This window comes from Gopherus flavomarginatus, chromosome 2 (assembly GCF_025201925.1).
Source record: "Gopherus flavomarginatus isolate rGopFla2 chromosome 2, rGopFla2.mat.asm, whole genome shotgun sequence".
In the NCBI taxonomy this organism is placed as follows: Eukaryota; Metazoa; Chordata; order Testudines; family Testudinidae; genus Gopherus; species Gopherus flavomarginatus.
In genome coordinates, this window is record NC_066618.1 from 201,893,218 (window position 1) to 201,919,219 (window position 26,002).

The 26,002-nt window shown below is 45.4% G+C and overlaps 1 protein-coding gene across 1 annotated transcript in view; it reads right to left on the reverse strand.

Moving 5' to 3' along the window:
- CCDC102B (coiled-coil domain containing 102B) overlaps positions 1–26,002 on the reverse strand; it is a 342,057-nt gene that overhangs the window by 197,867 nt on the left and 118,188 nt on the right. The window contains exon 6 of the mRNA XM_050938820.1: positions 20,390–20,599. Within this exon, the coding sequence (XP_050794777.1) occupies positions 20,390–20,599 (210 nt within the window). The remainder of the gene's footprint in view (positions 1–20,389; positions 20,600–26,002) is intronic.

Below are 26,002 nucleotides of genomic sequence, written 5' to 3' on the forward strand. Positions count from 1 at the left end.
CCCAAGCCTCTACCTCGACCGCCACTGCCGGTCCACCTGCCACCGCCCTCGCTGGGGCACCAGCAGCGGCGAGCACCGGGGAGACCTCTGCTGCTGCCACGTCCCTTGCTCCTTCCGATTCGGCGGGAGCCCCCCAGCCGGTGGGAAAGGTTGGGTTGGGAAAAAGGGTAAGGGTCCCTCTAGAAAGGCCAGGCCCTCCATTGCAGGGACTTCCCCCACTGCCGCAGTCCCGCTACCGGCTGTGGCATCCCTCCCCACTGCTCCCTCCACCAGCTCCACAGGTGTCCCTCCCCCGACCCCCAGGGCATACCCTCAGGTGGTGGTGGCCCCCCTGCCTGCCACTGCTCCTTTGACCACTGGTTCTGCTACCATCTATTGCAGCCGGGGCCCCTTCCCCATCCTGACTAGGAAGCATGGCGTCCGTTGCCTACTGGTGCCCGCCTCGCCCCACGTGGAGACCTACGTGCTGGCGTTGGCGAGGGTGGTGGGGCCCACGGCCATTGTGGCAGCCTCCAAAATGTACAGGAGGGTGGTCTTCTTCCTGCTTTGGAGGCTGCCGCCCAGGAGGAGGTAGAGACGGGCCTGGCGGTGGGGGGCATGTTCGTCCTCCTGGAGCCATTGGAAGACCTGTGGGTCCACTTGATCTTGACCTCTGTCCCTCCCTTCCTGCCCAGTGATGCCCTGCTGCCTGCCCTTTCTGCCCTGGGGTGGCCTATCTCCGTCATCAGCCCTCTCCCATTGGGTGGCAAGGACCCCGCCCTCCGTCATGTCCTCTCATTTCGCCGGCAAGTGCAGCTTCAACTACCTCCGGTGGTGCATGACAGAGAGGCACTCGAGGGGTCCTTTCTGGTCCCCTACCAGGGAGCCCACTACTGGGTGCATTATTCGACGGGGGAGGCTCGGTGCTACCTCTGCCGGGTGATGGGGCACATCTGGAGGGACTGCCCCTTGGCCTGGCACGGAGGATCATCTGGGACCCCCGAGCCCCGGCAAGGCGCCAGCCCTGTCGTCGCTAATGCCCCTGGCTGCCCGGCACCCGAAGCTGCCCCTCCTCCTTCTCGGTCCACTGCTGTGGAGGAGGGTGCGGCGGAGATACTGCCGGGCATGGGAGACGGCTCGCCCCAGGGAAAATCCTCCCTCATTCCTGCTACCCCACCGTTGCCTCCCTGGGTCTCTGACCATCGCCCTTGCCCCCCGACCCGACCCCTGTTAGCCAGCCCCTGGATGATGCCATGGAGGGCTGGTCCTTAGTGCAGGGGGAGCGGGGCGAGCGGAAGGCTCGGGCTTCGTTACATCCTTCGGGTTCAGAGACGACTCCTGTTCTGTGGTGCCAGCTGGGGACACCATGGCAGCACCAGAAGGTAACACCGCCCCTCCTCCAGGGTCCCCGATTCTCTTCCTGATCCCTGCCCTGCCCCTACTCCTGTCCCCCGCCCTATCCCTGATGCCAGCCCCATCCTTGTCCCCTCCACCTCCCATGATGCCAGTGCTGCCCCTGGGAATACCCCCCAGGGAGTGGCCTTAGTAGTTTTTCCCTGTCCCGACCCATCGGGGACTGCTGTTTTCCTTCCGCCACCCACTGTTGAACCAGGGAGCGGGGCACGCCACGTGGCGTCAGCCCATTGGACGCCACGTCGGGGGTCTTACTCCTGCCTGCCCGCCTCGGTGGGCCACGAGGCTGTGATGGGAGCCCCACTGGGGGAAAGTCATAGATCAGTGACCTCGCCCCGCCATGCACTGAGGAAGGAGCTGCGGGAGTTCTTTGAGTACGTCTGTGGCTCCCGTAACAAGGTCCACTTTGCGCTCCAGTGGTGGGAGGATTTCCATCAGATCCTCCGGGCTGCAAGGGCCCTCATGGGGGAGGGTAAGAGGAACGGGAAGCAGGCTGTCGCGGCCTACCAGCGAGTCCGCCTCTTCCGTGACTCTTTACTCATCTACGGGGTAGGTCATGGATTGCTGCGCAGCCTGATGGAGGCCGTGGGCGTGTCTGCCGGCGAGGATTCCCCCCAGCCCTCTTCATGGCACCGATCATCTTTGCCGCGTTAAACACCCGGGGCTGTAGGATGGGTCTCTGCAGGAGCCAGGTGCTATCCTTCCTTCGGGAGGGGGGTACTCTGTGGTTTTCCTGCAGGAGACCCATACGGATCCAGCCACTGAAGGTAGCTGGCAACTTTAGTAGGGGGATGGAGTCTACTTTAACCACCTCTCGGTTCGCACAGCTGGAGTGGCGACCCTGTTCTCCCCCGACCTATGACTCGAGGTGCTGGGGGTCGCCGAGGCTGTGCTGGGCCTCCTGCTGCACCTCCAGGCCCGCACGGAGAGGCTTGTGGTTAATCTTGTCAACGTCTACACCCCAACATCGGGCCTGGAGCGGTTGCATTTTTATCAGCATGCATCCGCCTTCCTTGGCTCCCTGGATCCTCGTGAGTGCCTGGTCCTGGGCGAGGACTTTAACACCACCCTCGAAGAACAAGACCGCTCAGGGACCGAGCAGTGCCCAGCCGCCACAGACGTCCTCCAGGAGATCATCGAACGCCACTCCCTGGTGGATGTCTGGCGCGACCACCACCCGGATGACGTCTCGACGTTCACCTTCGTCAGGGTGGAGGCCCATCGGTCACGCCACTCCTGACTGGACCGCATTTACCTGTCCCGTCTCCACCTTTCACGATCCCACTCCTCCAGCGATCGGCTGGCCCCCTTTTCAGATCATCACCTTGCCACCATGACGGCCTCTCTCTGCGCGGAGAGGCCGGGGCCGGCCTATTGGCACTTTAATAATAATTTGCTGGAGGTTGCAGGCTTCGTGGCATCCTTCTGGGAGTTCTGGCTGGCCTGGCGAAGGCAGAGGTGCGCCTTTCCCTCAACGCGGCGGTGGTGGGACCTGGGGAAGGTGTCAGTCCGGTTCTTCTGCCGCAACTACACCCGGGGCGCCAGCCAATGGAGGAATGTGGTGATAGGGCAGCTGGAACGGAAAGTCTTGGAGCTGGAGAGGCGTCTGGCTGCCAGCCCCGAGGATCCATCCCTCTGTGGAGCATGCCAGGAGAAGCAGGAGGAGCTCTGGGCCCTCGAAGACCTGTTTTTTCATTAGTTGTCCCCCGTAATTGATGTCTCAGACCTGTGGCTCCTCCCCTTAGGCTGAGGGGAGGTCCTTTAGAAGTGGGCAGGCTTCGCCCGCCCACCCCCACTGGATGCCAATAGGACCATCGGGCCCGGGATGCCTTTGTTCGATCCCGCATTCGCCTCCTTCGGGAGATAGATCACGGCTCCTGCTTCTTCTACGCCTGGAGAAAAGGAGGGGGACCAAGAAGCACGTCACCTGCCTCCTGGCAGAGGACGGCAACCCCTCATGGATCCAGTGGAGATGTGCGAGAGGGCCAGGGTCTTCTACGAGACTCTTTTTTCCTCGGATACGACCATCCTAATGCTTGCTAAGTGCTCTGGAACGGACTCCCGACGGTCAGCAGGGGCGACTGCGACTGGCTAGAGCTGGCTCTCACTCTGGCCGAGTTCTCGGAAGCCCTCCATTGCATGCCCACCAATAAATCTCCGGGCATGGACAGGCTGACCGTGGAGTTCTAACGCGTGTTCTGGGACGTCCTTGGCCCAGACCTGGTCACTGTCTGGGCAGAGTCTTTGCAGAACGGAGTCCTCCCTCTCTCGTGCAGGCAAGCCATGCTCGCCTTATTGCCAAAGAGGGGGGACCTCTTGTTGTCCCATCTTGCTTCTCAGCACGAACTACAAAATCGTTGCAAAGGCCATCTCGATGCGGCTAGGGGCCGCACGATTTTTGATAACCTGTATCTGGTCCGAGACCTTCTGGAATTAGGGTGTAGGGATGGTCTGTTGTTCGCCCCCTTGTCCCTGGATCAGGAGAAGGAGTTTGACAGGGTGGACCATGGGTATCTCCTGAGCACTCTGCAAGCGTTCGGCTTTGGACCCCGGTTTGTGGGTTTTCTTCAGGTGCTGTATGCTTCTGCGGAATGTCTGGTGAGGCTCAACTGGACCCTGACCGAGCCGGTCAGCTTCGGGCGAGGAGTACAGCAGGGGTGTCCCTTCTCGGGTCAGCTGTACACTCTGGCAATCGAGGCCTTCCTCTGTCTCCTCCATCGGAGGCTGACGGGTTGGTGCTTCGAGAGCTGGAGCGGTGGCTAGTCCTGTCAGCGTATGCCGACGATGTGCTCCTCGTGGTCCAGGACCCGAGCGACTTGGTGCGAGTGGAGGCCTGCAAGGCTATCTACTCGGCGGCCTCCTCCGCCCGGGTCAACTAGGTCAAGAGCTCTGGCCTGGTGGTTGGGGACGGGTGGCAGGTGAGCTCCCTCCTACCCGTGCTTCAGGCCATCCGGTGGAGCACGGGTCCGCTGCTCTATCTCGGAATTTACCTTTCTGCCACGCATCCGTCACCGCCGGAGAACTGGCATGGTTTAGAGGGCAGGGTAACGGAATGGTTCCGGAAATGGACGGGACTACTCCGGTACCTCTCCCTTCGAGGGAGGGCACTGGTGCTCAATCAACTAGTCCTGTCCATGCTCTGGTACCGGCTCAACACCCTGCTCCCGGCCCCAGGTTTCCTGGCTAACCTCCGGACGATGATTCTGGAGTTCTTGTGGCCAAGAATGCACTGGGTTTCTGCAGGGGTCCTCCACCTACTCCTGGAGGAGGGAGGGCAGGCCCTGAAGTGTCTACACACTTAGGTCCGTGTCTTCCGCCTCCAGGCCCTGCAGAGGCTCCTGTATGGTGCAGGTAGTCTGGCGTGGAGCGTATTGGTGCACGCCTTCCTCCACCGCTTCCGAGGGCTCCGATACGACTGGCAGTTCTTTTACCTCCATCCGAGAGGTCTTCCGCGAGACGTCTCCGGACTGCCGGTCTTCTACCAAGACCTCCTCCGGACCTAGAAGCTCTTTTCAATGACCAGGTCCGTGGCAGCCACCATAGGGGCTGATCTCCTCGCGGAGCCCCTGCTACACAACCCCCAGCTTCGTGTGCAGGTGGCAGAGTCCCCCATGATGCGGCAGAGGCTGGTCTTGGTGGGAGTCACCAGGGTCGGAGACCTCCTGGACTACGACCGGGGAGACTGGCTGGATCCCCTGACACTCACTCAGCGCATGGGGCTCTCCATATCTTGTACTCCCTGGCGCGTACTTCAAGAGGGGAAGGCCGCTTTACTGCCCGCTGCTCAGGCCTACCTCAACCAGGTCCTGTGAGAGGGCACACCCCACGCACCCTCCACCCCAGGATCCGTGGACCTTTTTATCAGGGCCCCTGTTCCAGACTGCGCCTAGGAAACCTCTGTACACACTCGTGCTCCACACTCTTCACTATTTCACCCTCGCGCCCCACCCTGATACAAAGTGGCGGGACCTCCTGCCACCTCTCGAGGGTGAGGAGCCCCGGTGGACCAGCTTATACTCTGCCCTGGTCCCGAGGCCTGCCGGGGATGTCAGTTGGTGGCTCCTTCATGGGGCCGTGAGCATGGGCATGTACTTGGCGTGGTTTACCATTGTCCCCAACACCTGCCCCTGTTCAGCGTGAAGGAGACCCTGGCGCACATTTATTTAGAGTATGCCAAGTTGCAACCACTGTTCCGGCTCCTCTTGGATCTCTTCCTGCATTTTTGGTTGCACTTTTCCCTTCACCTGTTTATCTACGCACTCCCCATCTGTGGCCCACAAAGTCGTGGGATCTCCTTTTCAACCTCCTCTTGGCCCTGGCCAAATTAGCCATTTACAAACCAGGGAGAGGAGTTTGGCCAATGGCATTTCCTGCGACTGTGGGGCCTATTTCCGCTCCTCTGTCCGTTCATGCATCCTGGCACAGTTCCTCTGGGCAGTGTCCACTGGCTCCCTTGACGCCTTTAAGGGGCAGTGGGCGTTGTCTGGGGTTCTCTGCTCAGTGTCCCCATCAGGTTCCCTTTGTTTAGCCCTCTGACCTCACTCCCGATCCTGCTTTTTTCATTGGTTGTCTCACGCAATTATTTGGTGTCACAGACCTGTGGATCCTCCCCTTAGGCTGGGGGGAGGTCCTTTAGTAGTGGGCAGGCTTTGCCCTCCCACTTCCTGGATATCAACAAGACCAGACTCCTGTACCCTACTGGTCTGGGTCTGTTACACCTTAAACTGATTGTTTTCCCCTGTGACCTACCTCTTTTCTTGACCAGCAATCTTTTAATAGGCACCTGGCCCCACAAGCAGATAGACTTACATTGTGAGACATACAATACACATTACACTCTTGACCAGACAAAGAGAGAATAAGCATCTACTATCCTCAACCTGAACACCATCTTTCAAAGACCTGTCAGCTCCTGGTAACCTACTTTTAACTTCAAGATTTTAAGAACATAATTTCCAGTATAAATATACAACTTTTTTAGTATTACCTATAAGTATATCTCTCAATGACCAAGATGATCAGTGTGTTACTGGCTGTTGGTAGAAACCTCGCATACTATCCTTTGGTGCACTATTATGTAGACATCAGAACCAGGAGTCTCCTGTAGACCTCTATGTAACTCCTGTTCCCTTTGCCAATTTGCACCAAGAAATTCCTGGATGTCACATGCGTTTATGGAGAATAGATTCTGTTAAATTATTTGATATCTTTTTTGATGAGATTACAAATTTGGTTGATAAAGGTAATACTGTTGATGTTATATACTTAGTCTTTTATCAGATGTTTGACTTGTTACCTCATAACAGATGGGTCTCAAAATGTTATAGTAAATAGGGAATCATCACTGAGTATGTTTGTAGTTCTTGGTCCTACAGTATTCAAAATTTTTATGTTGAAGATAACATTCCATGTTATGAACAGGAAGGCAACATGAAATCATCACTGGTTAAAAGATAGGAAATAAACGGTAGGAATAAATGGGTAGTTTTCAGAATGGAGAGAGGAAAATAGCGGTGTCCCTGATGGCTGTGTATTGGGACCAGTACTGTTCAGCATATTCATAAATGATCTGGAAAAAGGTGGAAGAAGTGAGGTGTTAAAAGTTACAGAGGATACAAAACTACTCCAGGTGGTTAAGTCAAAAGCAGACTGCAAAGACTTACAAAGGAATGTCACAAAACTGGGTTACTGGGCAACAAAAAGGCAGATAAATTCAATGTTGATAAATGCAAAGTAATGTGCACTGGAAAAAATAATCCCAACTATACATATAAAATGATAGGGTCTAAATTAGCTGTTGCCACTCAAGAAAGAGATCACAGCGACACTGTGGATAGTTCCCTGAAAACATCTACTCAGTGTGCAGTGTCAGTCAAAAAAATCTAACAGAATGTTAGGAATCATTAGGAAAGGGATAGATAATACAACAAAAAATGTCATATTGCTTCTCTATAAATCCTGGGTATGCCTGCATCTTGAATACTGTATATAGATGTGGTTACTCCATCTCAAAAAGGTATATTGGAATTGGAAAAGGTTCAGGAAAGGGCAATAAAAATGATTAGGGGTATGTAACACCTTCCACATGAGGAGAGATTAATAAAACAGGGATTTTTCAACTTGGAAAAGAGAAGACTAAGGGGTAATATGATAGAAGTCTATAAAATCATGACTGGTATGGAGAAAGTAAATGAGGAAGTGTTGTTTAATACTTCTCATAACACAAGAACTAGGGATCCCCAAATAAAATTAATAGGCCGCAGGTTTGAAACAAACAAAAGGAATTTTTTTTCACACAACGCACAGTCAATCTGTGAAACTCTTTGCTAGAGAATGTTGTGAAGGCCAAGACTATAGCAGGGTTCAAAAAAGGACTAGATAAGTTAATGGAGGACAAATCCATCAATGGCTAAATCCAGAATGGGCAGGGATGGTGTCCCTAGTCTCTATTTAACCAGAAACATGAAATGGGCAACAAGAAATGGATCACTTGATGATTACCTGTTCTGTTCATTCCCTCTGGGGCATCTGGCATTTGCCACTTTTGGAAGACAGGATACTGGGCTAGATGGACCTTTGGTCAGATCTAGAATGACCATTCTGATGTTCTTATGATAAAGTCAGTAGATGACACAAAAAGTTGAGGAGCAGTAAATAATGAAGAAGACTGGTCACTGATAAAGTTTTGGAGATCCTGGTGGATAATCAGCTGAACTTGAGCTCCTGGTGCAATTCTGTGGCCAAAAGGGCTAAAATAATCTTTGATTGCATAAAGAGAAAAATCTTTAGTAGGAGTAGAAAGGTAATGTTACCTCTGTATTTGGCACTAGTGCAACCACAGCTGGAATACTGTGTCTAGTTCTGGTACCCACAACTGAAGTAGGATTTTGATAAATTGGGAGGGGTCAGAGAAGAGCCATGAAAATTATTAAAACATGCCTTATAATGATTAAATTCCTAGAGTCTATTAACCTTAATAAAGAGAAGATTAAAGGGGACTTTATCACAGTTTACGATACTTACATGGGGACAAATATTTGATAATGGACATTTCAGTGTAGCTGACAAAGGTATAACATGTTCCAAGGCTAGAAGTTGAAGCTAAACAAATTCAGAGTGGAAATAAGCTGTATCCTGCTTTTAAAGTACATTGAAAACATTATCTGTATCATTCATTCACTTTTATACTCATATTTTATATAAACCAGGGTTAATGACCTTTCTAAATCAATTTAAGTGTTGGTTAGGGAATGATGGAATTGATATTTGGTATTTGGATTTAGTGTATTTTATATTTATTTTAGCCATCTAAAATTCAATGCATTCCATTTTGTGTGGGTTAGTGTGAAAGCTATAAGGATGCTGGCCTTTGTGTTCATGCTACCTCTGGATTTAATTATTCATCCTATCAAAATGTTTCAAAGAGAAACATTGTCAGCTCTTCTGTGCTGTTGAAGCAGCCATCATATGAAGGTTAAAAATAAAATACAAAACAAGTAATCAAAAGAATACATTTCTTCCTTTGGGACAAACTAAATCTGAAATCTTAAGCTATCAAAAAGATGCTTACTTTTCCATACCTTTCCATTCATATATCTGCCGTTTCTGAATGCTCATAGAGACTTGTTTCCAGGTGTACTTTTAAATTTTATTTTCAGATATAGAAGTGAATCTATTTTATCAGTCTCTCAGACTCATTTATAAGAGTATTCATTCAGACTATTTTCTTGTATGGGATTCATAGTAATGTAAAACTGGCTTTTTAAAACATCAATTGGAATAAACCAACCTATATAGTTAATAATAATTTTATATTTTCAGTTTCAATAATAATTTAAAAATACTAGGCTGTGTGCAGGATCAGAATCTTTGTTTTCATAATCAGAAGAATAGATAACTTTAAGGCCATGATTCAATAAACCATTTAGTCATATATTTAAGTGCTATGAACTTCAGTGGGATTCAGTGCAACATTAATGACGGTCATGGTTCAGCAAAGCATTTAGGCATGTTCTCAGGTCCAACTGAAGTTATTAAGACTTAAAGGTCCTGGATCAGTAAAGTATTTAAGCATGTGCTTAAGTCCTAGTAACTTCAGTGGGACTTGAGAACATGCTTAAGTGCTTTGCTGAACCATGACCTTCATTGTTGTTGCTCTCAATTATGCATTTTTGGTGTTCTGTTTTGATAGCTCCACCAGACATTAATAGAACAGAGCTTTTTGAATTTAGTAGTTTGAGAATCTATCTTCAAATTAAGTATGAAGTATTTCCTTTGAACTGAGAGAGAGAAAGAGAGAGAAGTCTAGTTTAGACAGTCAGTATTGTGGAATAATTCTAGGATGCATACTAAAAATATTACTTGTCACAGACACTTCAAAGATGACAAAGAACTCCATTTTGATTTCCCTTTCTTTTACTACTGAATGCTGCTTACATTATTTTCACTATAGTGAGCTACTATCAAGTTATCGATAATTTGAACTGACTGGTTTGTATTTGTATTCAGGTCATTCACGTGCAAGAAATAAGGAGATAAATTCATTTAATAAGGAACTATTTTCCCTTCTAAGTAATATTTTTTAAAGTATTTATACCCAATATAACTCACTCACTCACTCACTCATGCCCGTCACCCCAACCGGGGTATGGGCCGCCAACCACAGATCTCCAGAGTCCTCTATCCTGGGCCATTCGCTCTAGCTGGTTCCAGGTATAGCCCATTTTTTTGCTATCAGCCTGAAGGTCGCGTCGCCAGGTGTTTCTTGGACGGCCTCTTTTCCGTTTGCCTTGGGGGTTCCACCGCAGTGCCTGTCTGGTGATGTTAGTTGGCTGCTTATGTAGTGTATGTCCTATCCAACCCCACCTTCTCTTTCTGATTTCTTCCTCTGCTGGGAGTTGACAGGTCCTCTCCAAGAGGTGGATGTTACTGATGGTGTCTGGCCAGCGGATCTGGAGAATCCTTCTGAGGCAGCTATTAATGAAGGTCTGGATCTTCCTGATGGTTGTTTTGGTTGTCCTTCTGGTTTCAGCTCCATACAGTAGGACTGATTTCACATTGGAGTTGAACAGTCGAATTTTTATTGCCAAAGACAGCTCTCTGGCGCTCCAGATGTTCTTGAGCTGCAAGAAGGCTGCTCTTACCTTACCAATCCTTACTTTGATGTCTGCGTCTGTGCCACCCTGCTGGTCGATGATGCTACCTAGGTAGGTGAAGGACTGCACTTCTTCCAGGGGGCTTCCATTCAGTGTGACTGGGTCATTGCTGATGGAGTTAATCCTAAGGATCTTGATCTTGTCCTTGTGAATGTTGAGGCCAACCTGTGATGATGTGGCTGCCACTACGTTGGTTTTCTCTTGCATCTGCTGTTTACTGTGCGAAAGGAGCGCAAGGTCGTCAGCAAAGTCCAGGTCATCAAGCTGGGTCCACAACGTCCACTGGATTCTGTTCCTACGCTCGTAAGTGGATGTCTTCATAATCCAATCGATGACGAGGAGAAAGAGAAATGGTGACAACAAGCATCCTTGCCTGACTACAGTTTGCACCTGGAAGCTGTTAGTAAGCTGCCCTCCATGGATCACTCTACAGTGTATACCATCAGATGAGTTCTTGATCAGGTTGACCACCTTTCCTGGGATGCCGTAGTGCCGAAGGAGCTTCCAGAGGGTCTCTCGATCCACGCTATCGAATGCTTTCTCATAATCAACAAAGTTGATGTACAACGAGGAGTTCCACTCCATAGACTGCTCGACTATGATGCGAAGCTTTGCTATCTGGTCCGTGCATGATCTATTCTGCCGGAAACCTGCCTGTTCATCTCGTAGCTGTGGATCGACGGCATCCTTCATTCTCTCTAAGAGGACTCGGTTGAAGACCTTCCCTGGCACCGACAGGAGTGTGATTCCTCTATAATTGGCACAGTTGCTAAGATCTCCTTTCTTGGGGATTTTGATGAGATATCCCTCTTTCCAGTCTACCAGAATCACTTCTTCTTCGCATATCTTCTCAAAGAGTGGGTACAGCATTTCCACTGAAGCATCCAGGTCTGCTTTCAGGGCCTCTTCTGGGATGTCATCAGGTCCAGCCGCCTTCCTATTCTTCATCATGATGATGGCTTTTCTGATCTCATCTCTAGTTGGTTGATCGCAATTAATTGGGAGGTCCTCGTTGGCTGGGTTGATATCTGGTGGATTTGGTGGTGCTGGTCTGTTCAGGAGTTCCTCAAAGTGCTCTGCCCATCTGTTCATCTGTTGTTCTATTCCTGTTATAGACTTCCCTGCTTGTCTTTAACGGGATGTTCTGGCTTGCTGAACTTTCCAGACAGTCGCTTGGTAGTATCATACAGCTGTTTCATATTACCGTTGTATGCTGCCTGCTCCGCTTCTGCTGCCAGTTCATCCACATACTCTCTCTTGTCCTTCCTGATATTCCTCTTCACTGCTCTATGGGCTTCAGCATACTCTTTTTCAGCTTTGGCCTTTGCTGCTCTAGTCCTGCTGTTATTGACTGCTGCCTTCTTCTTCTTTCTGTCTTCTATCTTGATCAAGGTCTCTGCTGTGATCCACTCTTTCTGCTGGTGTTTCTTAATTCCAAGCACTTCCTGGCATACTGACCTAAGTGTCTGTCTCTCTTTCTGCCATCTGTTTAGTACACTATCTTCCTCTTCCTCAGATCGATCCTGTAATACTGAAAACTTATTCTTCAGCGTCAGTCCAAAATCTTCCTTGGTCTTATGGTCCTTCAGAAGGCTGACGTTGTACTTCACTCTTCTGTCTGACGCATCTATCCAGTTCTTTTTCAGCTTCAGCTTCAATCTGGCCACCAAGTGATGGTCGGACGCCGCATCTGCTCCTCTTCTAACTCTAACGTCCTGCAAGGATCTTCTGAACTTCTTGCTAATGCAGACATGATCGATCTGATTTTCTGTCATGCCTGCTGGTGATACCCAGGTACTCTTGTGGATCCGCTTGTGAGGAAAGATGCTACCTCCTATGACCAGGTTGTTAAGTGCACACAGATCCACAAATCTCTCTCCATTCTCACTCATCTCTCCCAGAGTGTGGGTCCCCATGACTTGTTCATATCCTGTGTTGTCAGGTCCAATTTTGGCATTAAAGTCTCCCATAAGGATGATGATGTCTTTGTCTGGGAGAATCTCTAATATTTTCTGGAGTCTGTTGTAAAAATAATCTTTGTCTTCCTCTTCGCTGTCACTAGTTGGAGCGTAGCACTGAACAACATTCATCTTAATCCTCTTCATTTTAGTTCTGAAGGATGCTGTGATGATCCTGGGACCATGTGCCTCCCCACCAATCAGTGCTCTCTGTGCCTGCTTGGACAACATGAAGCCTACTCCCTGTATGTGGGGTGCGTCGCTCTCTTCATGTCCTGAATACAGCAACAGCTCTCCTGTCAACAGTCGTCTCTGTCCCGCTTGTGTCCATCTTGTCTCGCTAATGCCTAATAGGGTCAGGTTGTTGCTCCTCATCTCAGCTGCAACCTGCGCCATCTTTCCTGACTCATACATGGTCCTCGCGTTCCATGTGCCTATGGTAATCCTCCTGGTTGCGAGAAGGGTAATCGGCTTAGTGGCTTCCTCACGGCTTTTACCACCCAGCGTCATGCATCTTCGAGTTGAAGACCGTTCTTTTTCCAGGGTAAAAGTCTCTGTTGTCTCTATTGTTGGCGTTTCTGTAGCAGGTTGATTTTTTACGAGGTGGAGTTGCTAGCCCCATACCCAACCCTCCTCCTTTATCCTGACTTGGGACAGGCAGATGGCCCCAAAGGACCTCTCTGGTGGAGTTACCCAATATAACATTCCATACAAATGTTTGTAGTTGGGACTGTCTCCTACTTGTATGTGGTTTGATAAAATTGATATATTGGAGAGCTGATCAGTTTGAAAAATGTGACAGAGGAAAGAGATATTGTGACCTTTTTTAGTTTTATGACACTGACTTCTGAATTTCAGCACATCAGCCATTCTGTGTTGTAAAATATGATCAGAAAGGCATGAGCTTTCTTTTACTGATGTCTGCTCTTCAGTTTTATCAATGTATGTTCCCACAGGAAGAAATGCTTACACAATGTATATGGATTAAGAATTGAGTGAATAACTATCCAAATAATTTGCATATTTCACAAATATTTTTGAACAAGTTATTTGACAATTTAAATTGAAGAGCAAGATGATAATTTGCCAAGCATTTCCAAATAGTTAGTTATATAATTTTTCAAGATTTTTTAAAATAAGTGATTAAACTTTAAGGATTACTTATCCATTTCAAATACAGATTACTTGGGCATTGGTTTATTCCTGAATAAAGAAGCTACCAAACTGGAATTAAGGGGAAGAAACATAAGAGATATTTTAATTATCCTAAAAACAAGTGTTACAAATCTAGAATATTCAGACTTAAGGTTAGGGACACCGTGAAATAGCCACAAAAACAACTAAGAGTCAGTGGTACCTTAAAGACGAACAGATATATTTGGGCATAAGCATCTGAAGAAGTGGGTTTTTCACCCACAAAAGCTTATGCCCAAATAAATCTGTTACTCTTTAAGGTGCCAAGAGACTCCTCATTGTTTTTGTGGATACAGACTAACCTAGCTACCCCTCTGATACTTGACATCATGAAATAACCAGACCGTTATAACTGGTGCATAATAATATTTGTACTCCTATATTAGCAGAAACTGATTTTTAAAGACAACTTATATATTTCATTTTTACTTTCATGGTATCACCACAGGGCCTGAACTAAAGTAGTTTGGGTGCCTTAACTATGAATTTCCTTACCTTAAAAGAAAAACCAAACATTTTCACGTTAACTATGGATTTTCCAGGGTTATCACTGATTTGGGGATAATTGAAATATTCCTGTAATGGGTTTTACTCTAAAATGCAGACATGTAATCTCAACCTTAATTCCATGTTAACAGTTATCTAGGAATTGTCTTAGTTTTTTTAACATTTAAAAAATTCATACTTAAAATCTAACAAAGAAACCCAAAGCTAATGTTACCATGTGCTATTTCTCAAGATTTGAAGATATGTAGCCTCAACCCTAACTTGAGGGGAGAGAAACAAACAAAAAATCAATACTCATCTCTTCCCTTCCCCCCCCTTGATTTTTAGGATCAGATTCAGTGGCTGCCTTCTCCCACTCTGGAGCAGGACAGAGCAACCATAGAACACTGGTCAATTTCACCCCACTCCTGACCTTTATATTTCCCTGCATGCACAGCACACAAATTCCATTTTCTCCCTCCATCCCATCTGGCCCCTTCTCTTTCCCCTCTCCCCTAACCCCCAGATTCCCCTTTCTATCCTTTGTAAGTACTTGTGGTGCAATGGGTAATGCTGAAAGTAAAGTTTTAGGATTAATGGTCATGATTTCTTGTTTTTATTCATAACTGAAAGTTTTTTCTTCAGCATGGACTGCAGAATAGTCTACTGTAGAGAATTCCATGAACAATCATATACTTTCAAAATGACCATCATCTGCTATTGTTTACAACAGAAGTCAAATTGCCCTCAGGGAGGATGGTGGCCCTCTTGCTGTCAGAAGCCACCATATTATCTTATGACAGCCTGTGGGGGAAGATAAGAAAGATGAAATAAATATAACATGGGAGGTTACATATCTCAAGGGACTGGTAATACAACAGGCTTCACTTTGATTAAGGATTCATTGATTTTTCATGTTTAAGAAATACCCATCAGTTCTGAAACTTGGGGATTAGGAGTACACAAATGTGGATGTAAAAAGTTTTAAAAAAAAACAAATAAACAAACAGAAAAATAGTTTTTACCAAGATCCTTGAGAATAGAGCTGATCAAAGTATTTTTAAGAACATTTTCACTGAAAAGTGAGGTTTTGATGACGAGAATTCTTTTGTTTAAAGGTTGTGCAGAAAAAAATCTCACCCTCACTTTCCTCCTACCACCTTTTTCCACTGGAAAATAAAGTTGGATTTTTCCTCAATTTCAAAAACAAAGAAAAATTTAATCCCTTTCACTGGTTACTGCCCCACTGAGACGAGTATCACCATTCCTCCTCTTCTAAGTCAAAAAGGAACCAAGCCTGAAGTTCCCAGCAGCGTCCTTGGTTATATCTGAACCTCAGTGAGGGAGAGCACAGAAATTATTGATGATCACATTCTAGCATGCAAAGGTTATTTTGTGATGGAGCTGGTAGAGAATCACTGACTTTTCTCTCTTGCTCCCAGTTTGACTGCATATATATGAAACCTTTACAAGACTATTGCAAAGACAAAACAGCAAGCGAGGAAACATTACTCAAGTAGTAGCTTCAAAGTTATACCCTACAGCTAATTATTGTATTTGTACTTATTTTTAAAGCTAGATAAATAGATACATTACTTAGCAGATCTTTGCTTGAAGACCTTTACCTCAATAATTAGAGCTAGCACTGGAAAACAAAATTACTACTCAACAAAATTAATTTCAGATTTTGTTCAAAATTATCTTTAGAGTTGAAGGTAATAAATCTCCTTCAGTAAATAATATGCTTTTGAGTACTGATTTATATTTTCAATAGTCTTTTCATTCATTGCGATCCCTTCTAAAATGAACCACTTGGATAAATTTAACATTAGTTGCCAGCCTATTTGTCAAACATTATAACTATTATTCTAAAATGCAAACTCCATTCCAGGAAATGCAGTCAATAGGGCCACATAAAAAACAATGTCTTCTCTCAATTGTTTCACCAATTTTGTTGATCGCATACAACAAAACAACCGAAGTTAACCTTTTGGAAACTGACAATGGAAATATTTTGAACACACTGACAATTCAGAATTTTAGGGCCTAATTTTTAATGCATGGCATCATTTTGTAGGCATATATCTTCACACTAACATTTGTGCCCAAAAAATGCTTGTCTGCATTCATGGCACTTATATGTGAATTGCTACCCCAAATGACGGTGGAGATCATTATTTGTATATAATTATGCACACTAAAATGCAAGTTCAAAATTAAAGGCTGGAGTAAGTCCCCTTAGAAAAGATGAGCTAAAGGAATCATTCACAAGGTCAATATTAAGAAAAATAGTTACAAAAAATGCTAATAGTCTGTTACTGTTGAAAACACATGCATCAGAACTGCCACACTGTCTTGGGGATTTGGAAGCATCTAGCCCTAGTTTGATTCTTCACTGTCCAAATGAAAACAAAGGTGTAATATTATTTTTTTTACCTATACTAGATTGGAAAAAATCGACACATAAATTCTTATTGCATTGGCTTCTTTGGGAACTAGTATAGTTCTTATGCAGACGCAAGACAATCAGATTCCTCAGTTTCCTTCTGGTCTGATTTTATGTTACAAATGTCCTGGGTAAAAAAGAGATAAAGCATTTCCTCTTTCCTCCTAGGAGAACCTTTCCACCCTTACAGAGACTCACATTGTAATTTGTGGAATACATAACAAACACCAACAGATTTAAGGAACCTTTGCTGATATATGATTTATTTCATTTATTACTGGGCACCAGTGGTTTTCATTAAAGAATCAATATTTCCCAACCATTACTACCAGGTAATGCTACCATTGTTGCCTATGTTAAGTACAGGGAAACAATTCTAAAATATCTTTATGGCAGGAGTTCTCAAACTTCATGCACTGTGACCCCCTTCTGACAACAAAATTTACTACATGACCCCAGGAAGGGGGACCGAAGCATGAGCCCACCCAAGCCCCACTGCCTGGGAGGAGCAAATCAGAGCCCAAAGTCTTCATCCCCAGGCATGGGGCCTCTAACCTGAGTCCTGACACCCTGGGCTGAAGTTGAATCCTGAGCCTGGGCGGTGGGGCTCAGGCTTCAGCTTTGGCCCTGGGCCACAGCCAGTCTAACGCCAACCCTGGCAGACCCATTAAAATGGGGTCATGATCCATTTTGGAGTCCTGACTCATAGTTTGAAAACTGCTGCTGTATGGCATAACTGTTCATAGACTATAGATTCATCTCCAATCCTTCCTTTGTTGGTAGGCAATGGGGAAGGGATAAGAGAGGGGCATTTATTTGGCAAACAGTCTGCGTTAGAATCTATAGGCTATTTGTTTACACCTGGTCCATTCAATGGCTGGTGCTTACTCACAGCCCTAAATAAAGCAAAACAACATAAATCACATACAAACAATAAGCACGAAAAAGTTACAGAAGCTCATTTGTGCCAAATGTTGACAGCACCCTCAGTCATGATAAGTTGCACCTTATTCAGAGTCCCACAGATTCCAGTTGGTCTACTCCTGGAATGAGCTAATGTAACTCAAGTCAAGTAAGGGTAACAAACTGTGGCCCTGGTTCTTTTGTTCCCTCTCCCTTCCGTGAATCCCCTCACACACACACACCACCCCCTCCAACACACGTTCTATACCTAGTATCTACCTGACCCCATTTCAAGGCACATAAGCTACTACTTAATGAACATACAATTGCAGTCACTCAAACTCATGGGCACACACTCCTTCTCACTCTCTCCTCCCTTTTTCCTAAAAATAACAGCAAGGGCTACTGGAGCAATAAACTGCAAAACCACATGGGAAATAATATGTCATAACATTAATTATATCCTCATTTACACTGCTGCAATCTCTCTGAATGCATCCATGCTATGGGTGGGCTAATTCTGTAATAAGTAAGCTAAATACTTTTAAGACCTTAAAAAGAAAGGCCTCATGGGCATGCTTTCATAACTATTTAGAAACTTATCCTTAATGCAGAGGAAACAAGATAATAGGTATTTTAATAAATAGTTAGTTGATTGTTATATTCTCCAGAAAGACACTTATAACCAAGGTTTATGACCATCTATTGGTGTGCTTATAACTATCTATAAAAGTATTTCCCAAATCACAGGACCTTGATAGGCCATCTAGTCCAGTTCCCCGCACTGAGGAAGAACTAAATATTATTTAGACCATCCCTGACAGGTGTATGTCTAACCTGTTCTTAAAAATCTCCAATGATAGAGATATCACAACTGCCCTAGGTAAGTCTTTCCAGTCTTAACCACCCTGACAATTACCAAATTTTTCCTAATGTCCAACCTACACCCTACTTGCTGCAATTGAGACCATTCCTTCTTGTCCTCAGTGGTTAAAAACAATTTATCAACCTCCTTCTTGTAACAGCCCCTTTTACATATTTGAAGACTACTATCATGTCCCCCCTCAGTCTTCTCCTCTCCAGACTAAACAAACTAATTTTTTTAAATTTTTCCTCATAGATCATGTTTTCTCTTCCCTTAATTGTTTTTGTTGCTCTCATCAGGATTTTCTCCAGTTTGTCCATATCTTTCTCAAAGTATGGTGCCCAGAATTGGGCACAGGACTATACCTGAGGCCCTATCAGTGCTGAGTAGAGTGGAAGAATTACTTCTTGTGTCTTGCTTACTACACTCCTGCTAATACATCCCGGGGGGTTGTGGCCAAGTTCTAGATTAGTCACAGGCCTGGTGAGAAGGAGAAGCCTTGTCGGTGGATGGGGGTTGCAGAGCTAGCCCACCTGCGACTCATGCTGGGTGTTGCAATCTGGCCCCAGGGTTGCAGCACTACTTAGGTTTGGCCCAGTCACTCTTCCGTCATGATGAATGGGTGTTGAGCCAAATTTGAGTGAGTGTAACTGCAATCTGGTACAGGGGGTTTCAATGTCACTCAGTCATGATGGAGGCATGGCTGGTCCAGACCTGAGTGGTGCTGCAATCCTGTGCACCGGATCAAAATGCCTGGAGCAGGGAGCCAGGCTCAGCCCAGGCCTAGTGAGTGACAGGTGAGCTCACTCTTCACTGTTTTCACTCCTGCTCTCCCTCAAGCTCTCCCCTCCCCCCTTGGGGCTTCCCTTCTCGCGTGAGCCTGGATTAGGATTGCAGTGCTGGAGCAAAGGGTGCTGCTGCAGGTAGCATTGCCCCCTCAGCAAGGCAAGGAGGTGGAGGCAAAGAAGGACACTGGCTTATGAATTTGAACCGTGGGTGGGTCACATAAGAAAGACAAAATGCAGTTGGTGCATGGACAAAATGTTTGGGAATCACTGTTCTATGGCAAATACTACTCATATCTTTAACATGCTTAAAACAGCTATTGATCATTTATTAACCTTTTATAAAATGCAGCCTTAATATAAAGTGTGAGCAAAAAACACAGCAGGGTTCAGTTTAAATAACGAACTATTTCTTATTTTAGCCCAACTGTTTTCTAATTGAACAACTAAGATACAACAATCCACTTAGAGAAGCAATGGAGAATACAAGTAATGTAGGGGAAAGTCCTATATTGGCCAGAGAGTGGACAATATAATTTAACTAATAGGACTCTTCTATTATGTTATGAAAACCTTTGGGGGAAGTTTGAGGAGATGTTTCTTCAGAGTGAGGCACAGAAAAGAACAGATACTTATCCACAGTAGCTTTGGTTCTTTGAGATGTGTGGTCCATATGGATTCCTCTCTTGGTGGCATGAGATGGGTTCCTTTTGGCCAGCAGTGTCTGTTGCAGTAAAACCTGTGCTCTAGGTGTCATAGCCCCACCACCTGAGGACTCAGAAGAGCCAACCAACCCTTAGGTCCTTCATCAGTACAGAATCCCAAAAGAAGTAGGGTTCTGTACTAGCCAGCAAGGAGAAACGGTTGTGGAATACATGTGGAGAACATCTTGAAGAACTATTATTGTTACTGTAATACTTTATGGAATGACTACACCCATCAGAGCCTTTTTTCAAAGAACATGCTATCCATTCAAAAATAAAATTAAGCAATACATTAGGGCCCCTAATCCTGCAAACACTTAACTTTATGCACTACTTGATGCATGTACGAATCCCTTTGACTTGAGTAGGAATACTCCTGTGTGTAACGTTACATCAGTGTTGAATCAATGTTTCCAGGATTAGTGACTATTTTAAATTTGTGCTAATGGCTGAGAACTTCCTCGAACCAAGTTTGGATCTACTACCAAATAAAGTCCATACCTTATTTTTTTCCAGTAGTTCACTTTGTGCTGTCTTGAAATCAGAACCCAAGTTACTTGATGGCAGTTTATTTCTCTTATCCAGAAGTTCCTGAATTTCTTTCACCTGGGCCTTCAACCTTCTATTCTCTCTTTCCAGACCTTGCTTTTCTGTTTCAAGTATTTCTCTCTTTCTCCACTCAGAGGTATTCTCAGACTGTAGTCTCTCCAGCTGAAAAAGAGAAAAAATATTTCTAAAATATCTGCTTTTTTTTCTGGGTGAAGTTAAAGGGCTATCCAGCCAGCACATCCTACAGAAGTTTCATGGACACTCAGGAAAAAATCAACTTGATGCACAATTTAACAGTTTTGTAAGATTCATAAATGTTTAAAAAATGTGAACATGGAAAAGGAAAACATACAAGTGAAACTACAGTTCTTTATTTTTCTGTAGTTTTATCTTTTCATTCATAAAGCACAAGTCAGACTTCAAAAGGGGAAGTGTTAACCAGTGTAAGTTATTGTTTTTAACTAGTTCCATTCTCTATTGTACATAGATTAATACTCTTAAAAATCAAGAAAAAGGATTTTTTTAAACACAAGACAGAGCCAGTTTTGCACACCATCTCTTTAAAAGTGTCAGAGACCAGTTTTCACCCACGAGGAAAAACCCCACTTTCCATCCTAATTTTATTGTACACTGTTTTAAATTTTAAAGAAATGGAATGAAGCATTTTGGAAATAAGACAATTAATAATAGATGAACATAAGCAGTTTTTTGTTATTATTACTTAATTAAGGCTCTACATGAATTGCAGGATGATTGTCAAAAAATTGCAGTTGAGTTGTGGACAAACCATGGAAAATTGTGGAAAAATAATAATGGACCTTAATATTTGTGGTAAAGTGCATTGTTATTTTTACATGAATTTCTGCTGTCGGCTGCCCGGGGCTAAGTGCAGGGGTCCGGGGTTTACACTGGCTGCCCAGGGATGAGAGAGGGGGCTCCTGCTCTCAGCCCCGAGGTGGCTGGTGATCCCTCTGTTAGATCCATGCACAGCGAAGCTCCAGCTGTCAAAATTGTGGTGGAAGCCTAATACTGCATAATCTGCAATATCGCACGTTAAGTAGGGCTTTATACTTAATGGATTATTTTGTTAGTACTCAGAGCATGCTGCATTGAGGAGACAATGCTTTAACACCTGGCTTTACTGGAGAAGTTTTAAATTGTAACTTCAGTACTAAAGCCAACTACCTGGGTAACCAGAGTAACTTGTTTCTTTGGTTAACAGTCATTAGTACTGGAATGAGAATGGTCTTTTGCAATCCAACTTAGAACATCCCACTATCTTAGTTCAACAGAGTCAGGCTTTTTGAATGCTGATCAGTACATTACTAAGGGGAATGAAATGAAGTAACAACAACAAAAAAACAGTTTACTAAGTGATGGAGAATGAACATCTAAAAAGTGATTTTATTTACTCAAAGACAGGTAGATGGAGGTTATGTCAAGGGTGTATCAAATGGTCTCAAGATTTTAAAGGAAAAGCTGCGGTCAAACAAATTGATTTTTGTACCAGAAATCAGATAACAGGCACTTATCAAAAGCTTTAAATAGGTTAGAAATGGTCAAAAATGAGAGAATCCAGCAACTTAAGCCAAGAAAAGGGCAGGAGGAGAATTCCATCAACAGCAGAAAAGTTTTAAATAAAATAATGTGAACTTTGTTACTTGCAGTTTTGTGAAGATCAGAACCAATTATTTGATAAAATTATATGGTCTGACAACTGTGAAAGGCTATAAGGTATCGCTAGCTTTTACTGCAGAAAAAGGTTGTACAAGCCAGCAAGGTTTTAGAAAAAAATCAGACAGTCTTATTTTAGATTTACTTTTTGCAGGCCCTGACTGGTTTTATTTTAAAAACCCATATGTGACAAAGAGTAAAAAAACAATCATGTTGAAGGAGAATGGTAGATGAAGGAATTCACAGCATCAGAGACACAATAATTCAGAAACTTTTAGTTTCAGATATGGTGTTACCTGGGTTAACAAATTGCAGACTTGTTTGTCCCCCCGCCCCAAAATATCATTAGCAACTATACAAACAAATTAAGATAAGAGCAAGATTAATCATGGGTTACATACAGTGATGAGCTGCCAAAATCTTAACAACCAGTTCCCCATAAAAAGTTCTGATTTAAGGGATGTGCCACAGTATGTATTTTATGTACCAATAGGGTTACCATATGTCTGTATTTTCCTGGGAGGAGTTTTTAAAATTTAAAATTTTAAAAATTCCTCCCGGATGGCAATTTAAGAACCAAAAAGCCTGACATGCATGTTAACTCCAACTAAAGTTCTTTTTAAAAAAGTGGGTCCTCGCCACTTCCTGAGGCTGTGTGCACATGTGTGGGTCTTAGCTGCTCCCTGCCCCCCTCATTGAAGCAGGTGTGCAGGGTTACTGCCCTGGGAAGTGCAGACAGGGCCTGCTCCAGGGTTTTTGCCTCACTAAGCAGCAAAAAGGAGAGGGGAAAAAAAAAGCCGCAATCGTGATCTGCAGCTCTACTGCCGCCGCTTCAGTCTTCGGAGGCAATTCGGTGGTTGGTCCTTTGCTCCAAGAGGGAGTGAGGGACTCGCCCCCAAATTGCTGCTGAAGACCCAGATGTGCTGCCCCTCACCACTGGCTGCCCCAAGCAGCTGCTTGCTGGGCTGGTGCCTGGAGCCGGCCCTGACTGCAGGGCACCAGTGGACGTGGGACCGGTTGCAGACAGGAGTGTGGGGCAGGGCTAGCTGGAGGTAAGGAGTATGGGGCTGGCTGTGGGCAGGGCAGGGGGTGCGGAGCTGGCTGGAAACAGGAGGGTGCGGGGTTGGCTGGAGACAAGGGGAAGCGGGGTTGGCTGGAGACAAGGGGTAGTGGGGTTGGCTGGAGGCAGGGCAGGGGCTGACTGGAGGCAGGGGCTGGCTGCAGGCAGGGCAGTGGGGGTGCGGGGCTGGCTGGCTTCGGGAAGGGTTGCAAGGGGGTGCGGCAGGAGTTGGCTGGAGACAGGGCAGGGAGTGTGGCAGGGGCTGGCTGCAGGCAGGGTGGCGGGTACTCACGGGGAGAGTGGCTCAGAGCAGCCCGAGTAGCAGGACGTAGCCCAGGCCCAACAGAGCAGCCGGGGACCCACCAGGCAGCAGTGGGAGACCCAGGACCAGGGGTTGAGGGAGCAGCAGCAGTAACAGGGCCCATGGCCAGGGCCAGACAGTAGCCCACATGTTTCCCACAGCACAGCGCCCCCAGAGGCTGGAGGAGGAATTACATCACTTTCTGGCCAGAGCCCATCAAAGCCGCAGCAACCCCTCGCAGGGAAGCAGGTTAACAACTGGTTCTAAAACTGCTTCAAAATTTAACAGCTGGTTCACGTGAACCGGTGTGAACTGGCTCCAGCTCACCACTGGCTACATAGTTTTTCCATATCTAGTTCACAGAAGCCTCAATCTAACAAACACTTATAAATATGATTAATTTTACTGCTTAGACTACTCACAGATCTGTAGTAACAATGAAAATGTGCATACAGCACTAAACCCACCACATCAGCTAGAATTATTTAACCATTTCTTGCGACTAAACCCAAACTCCATTCCCCTGTGGATTTTCCTTGAAATTAATGAGTATCCAGACAACCACAAGGGTCGGCCCACCTAGTGCAATTGCAGGATCTGGGCCTATCTTTGTAGTCTCCACAGAAAGCCTAGAGATTAAATGGGCATTGGCACTGATCAATGCCTCCTTTGTAGAAAGAGACCCTCCATTCCAGGATATAGGGGCCTTGCTTGGGTGTTGTGGAGCAACTTGTACTGTGACTCCCTATCTGATGTAACTTTTGTAGCTAAATAGTGCACCTTTATCAGAACTAGAGTCACACTGAAAAAAAAGCGTAAACTATTAAAAAAATTAGGATGTAAACATCATGCTATGGGTTCAATAGAACTGGAAAGTTCTGGAACTGAACAGATAGCGAGGAATGGTCAGGGGTTCATTGTGGTGTTAAAGCACTTCTCATAGGATACAGAGTAAAACCAGATCAGAGAGCACCTGTACAGAGTTGGGCAGTTTTACATTCAATTGACTCCTTGTCTTTTTCCCTGTTAACCCTATTAGGGCTGTACTAGGAGTCAGTAGCTCATTTGCCTGTTGGGGTTTATCTACACAGCAAAGAAAAACCAGTGGCTGGACCATGCCAGCAGACTCAGGCTCACAGTGCTTGGACTGTTTCTCTGCTGTTGTAGACTTATGGGCTTGGGATGGAGCCCCGAGCTCTGGAACCCTTCCAGCTTACAAGGTCCTATAGCCCAGAGTCCAGCCTGACCTCGACGTCTACACAGCATTGAAACATACCAAGCCCTGTGAGCCTGAGTCAGCTGGCACAGGCCAGACACAGGTGTCTAGTTGCTGTAAAAAGTGTCCAAAATGACAATCATAGGATCACAGGCAAACAGATATATATTTAGTGGGGGTAATATAACAGAAATTTGAATGTTTATTTTATAAAAGATTCCCTCAAAAAGTGGGGCCCATCCTTCTGACCTGGCTACAATCCAATATCTGGGTCAGATAGTCAAAAGAGCAGTAAGTCCAAGTACTGCTTGTGCCCAGCTAAAGATAGATCAGTCTTTGCTAATGTTCCTCACATCCAAAAGCAGCCATTATCAATGAGTCATTCTGGTGATCTCACTTGCATTTTAGTTGTGCTGAAATACAACTTGTGCTATTTAATGACATTTTACACCCTTAGGGAGTTTGCTTAAGTAATGGGCACAAGATCTGATTTGTAACTCAAGGGAAGATGATGCCCGGAGACCGATGAAAGAATAGGCATGTCAATTTATAAACCACTGATAAAGGCATGAATCAACATGAGAGTAGGTAAATGAGAAAGGAAAGTATTAACAACTTTTGCCTTACTAAATAAAAGTCTATTGTGATTCTCAAAAGGAGAATGGATCTGTGTTCTTGATTAGCCAAAAGGCAAATAATTTACAGTAGTAATCTTTAGGCTTTTGGTAAACATCTAATATAAAATCCTTTCCCTGACTCCTTGTTCTCCAACCGCCTCCTGCAGAAACTTAACTTCCCATTAAAAGCTGAAAATTCCAAGAAGAATTTTCCTTTCTTTTGGGTTGCAATAAGTTGCCCCAACTTTACATTGTAAAGTTACAATGAATATAAGAGGATGGTGAAAGGGCTTCTTGAAAATCTAGTAGCTATTTGGCTATTCGTTACAATAACAAATTAACATTTGCCTACAATGATCTCATAATGTTTTTTGACTAATGGCTGAATGGTTTTGGCAAATATTTTTGACCTCAAAAATAAACAATTCAGGGGAAAGAAGTTTTAAACCAGTGCTTCAGGCCCTTACCTGGATTCAATTCCTCCTTCTGTCTGATGTGGAACAGGGATTTGAACTTGAGTGTCCCACATACCAAGAGAATGCCCTAGCCCAGGGATAGGCAACCTATGGCACGTGTGCCAAAGGCGGCTCACGAACTGATTTTCAGTGGCACTCACACTGCCCAGGTCCTGGCCACCAGTCCGGGGGGCTCTGGATTTTAATTTAATTTTAAATAAAGCTTCTTAAACATTTTAAAA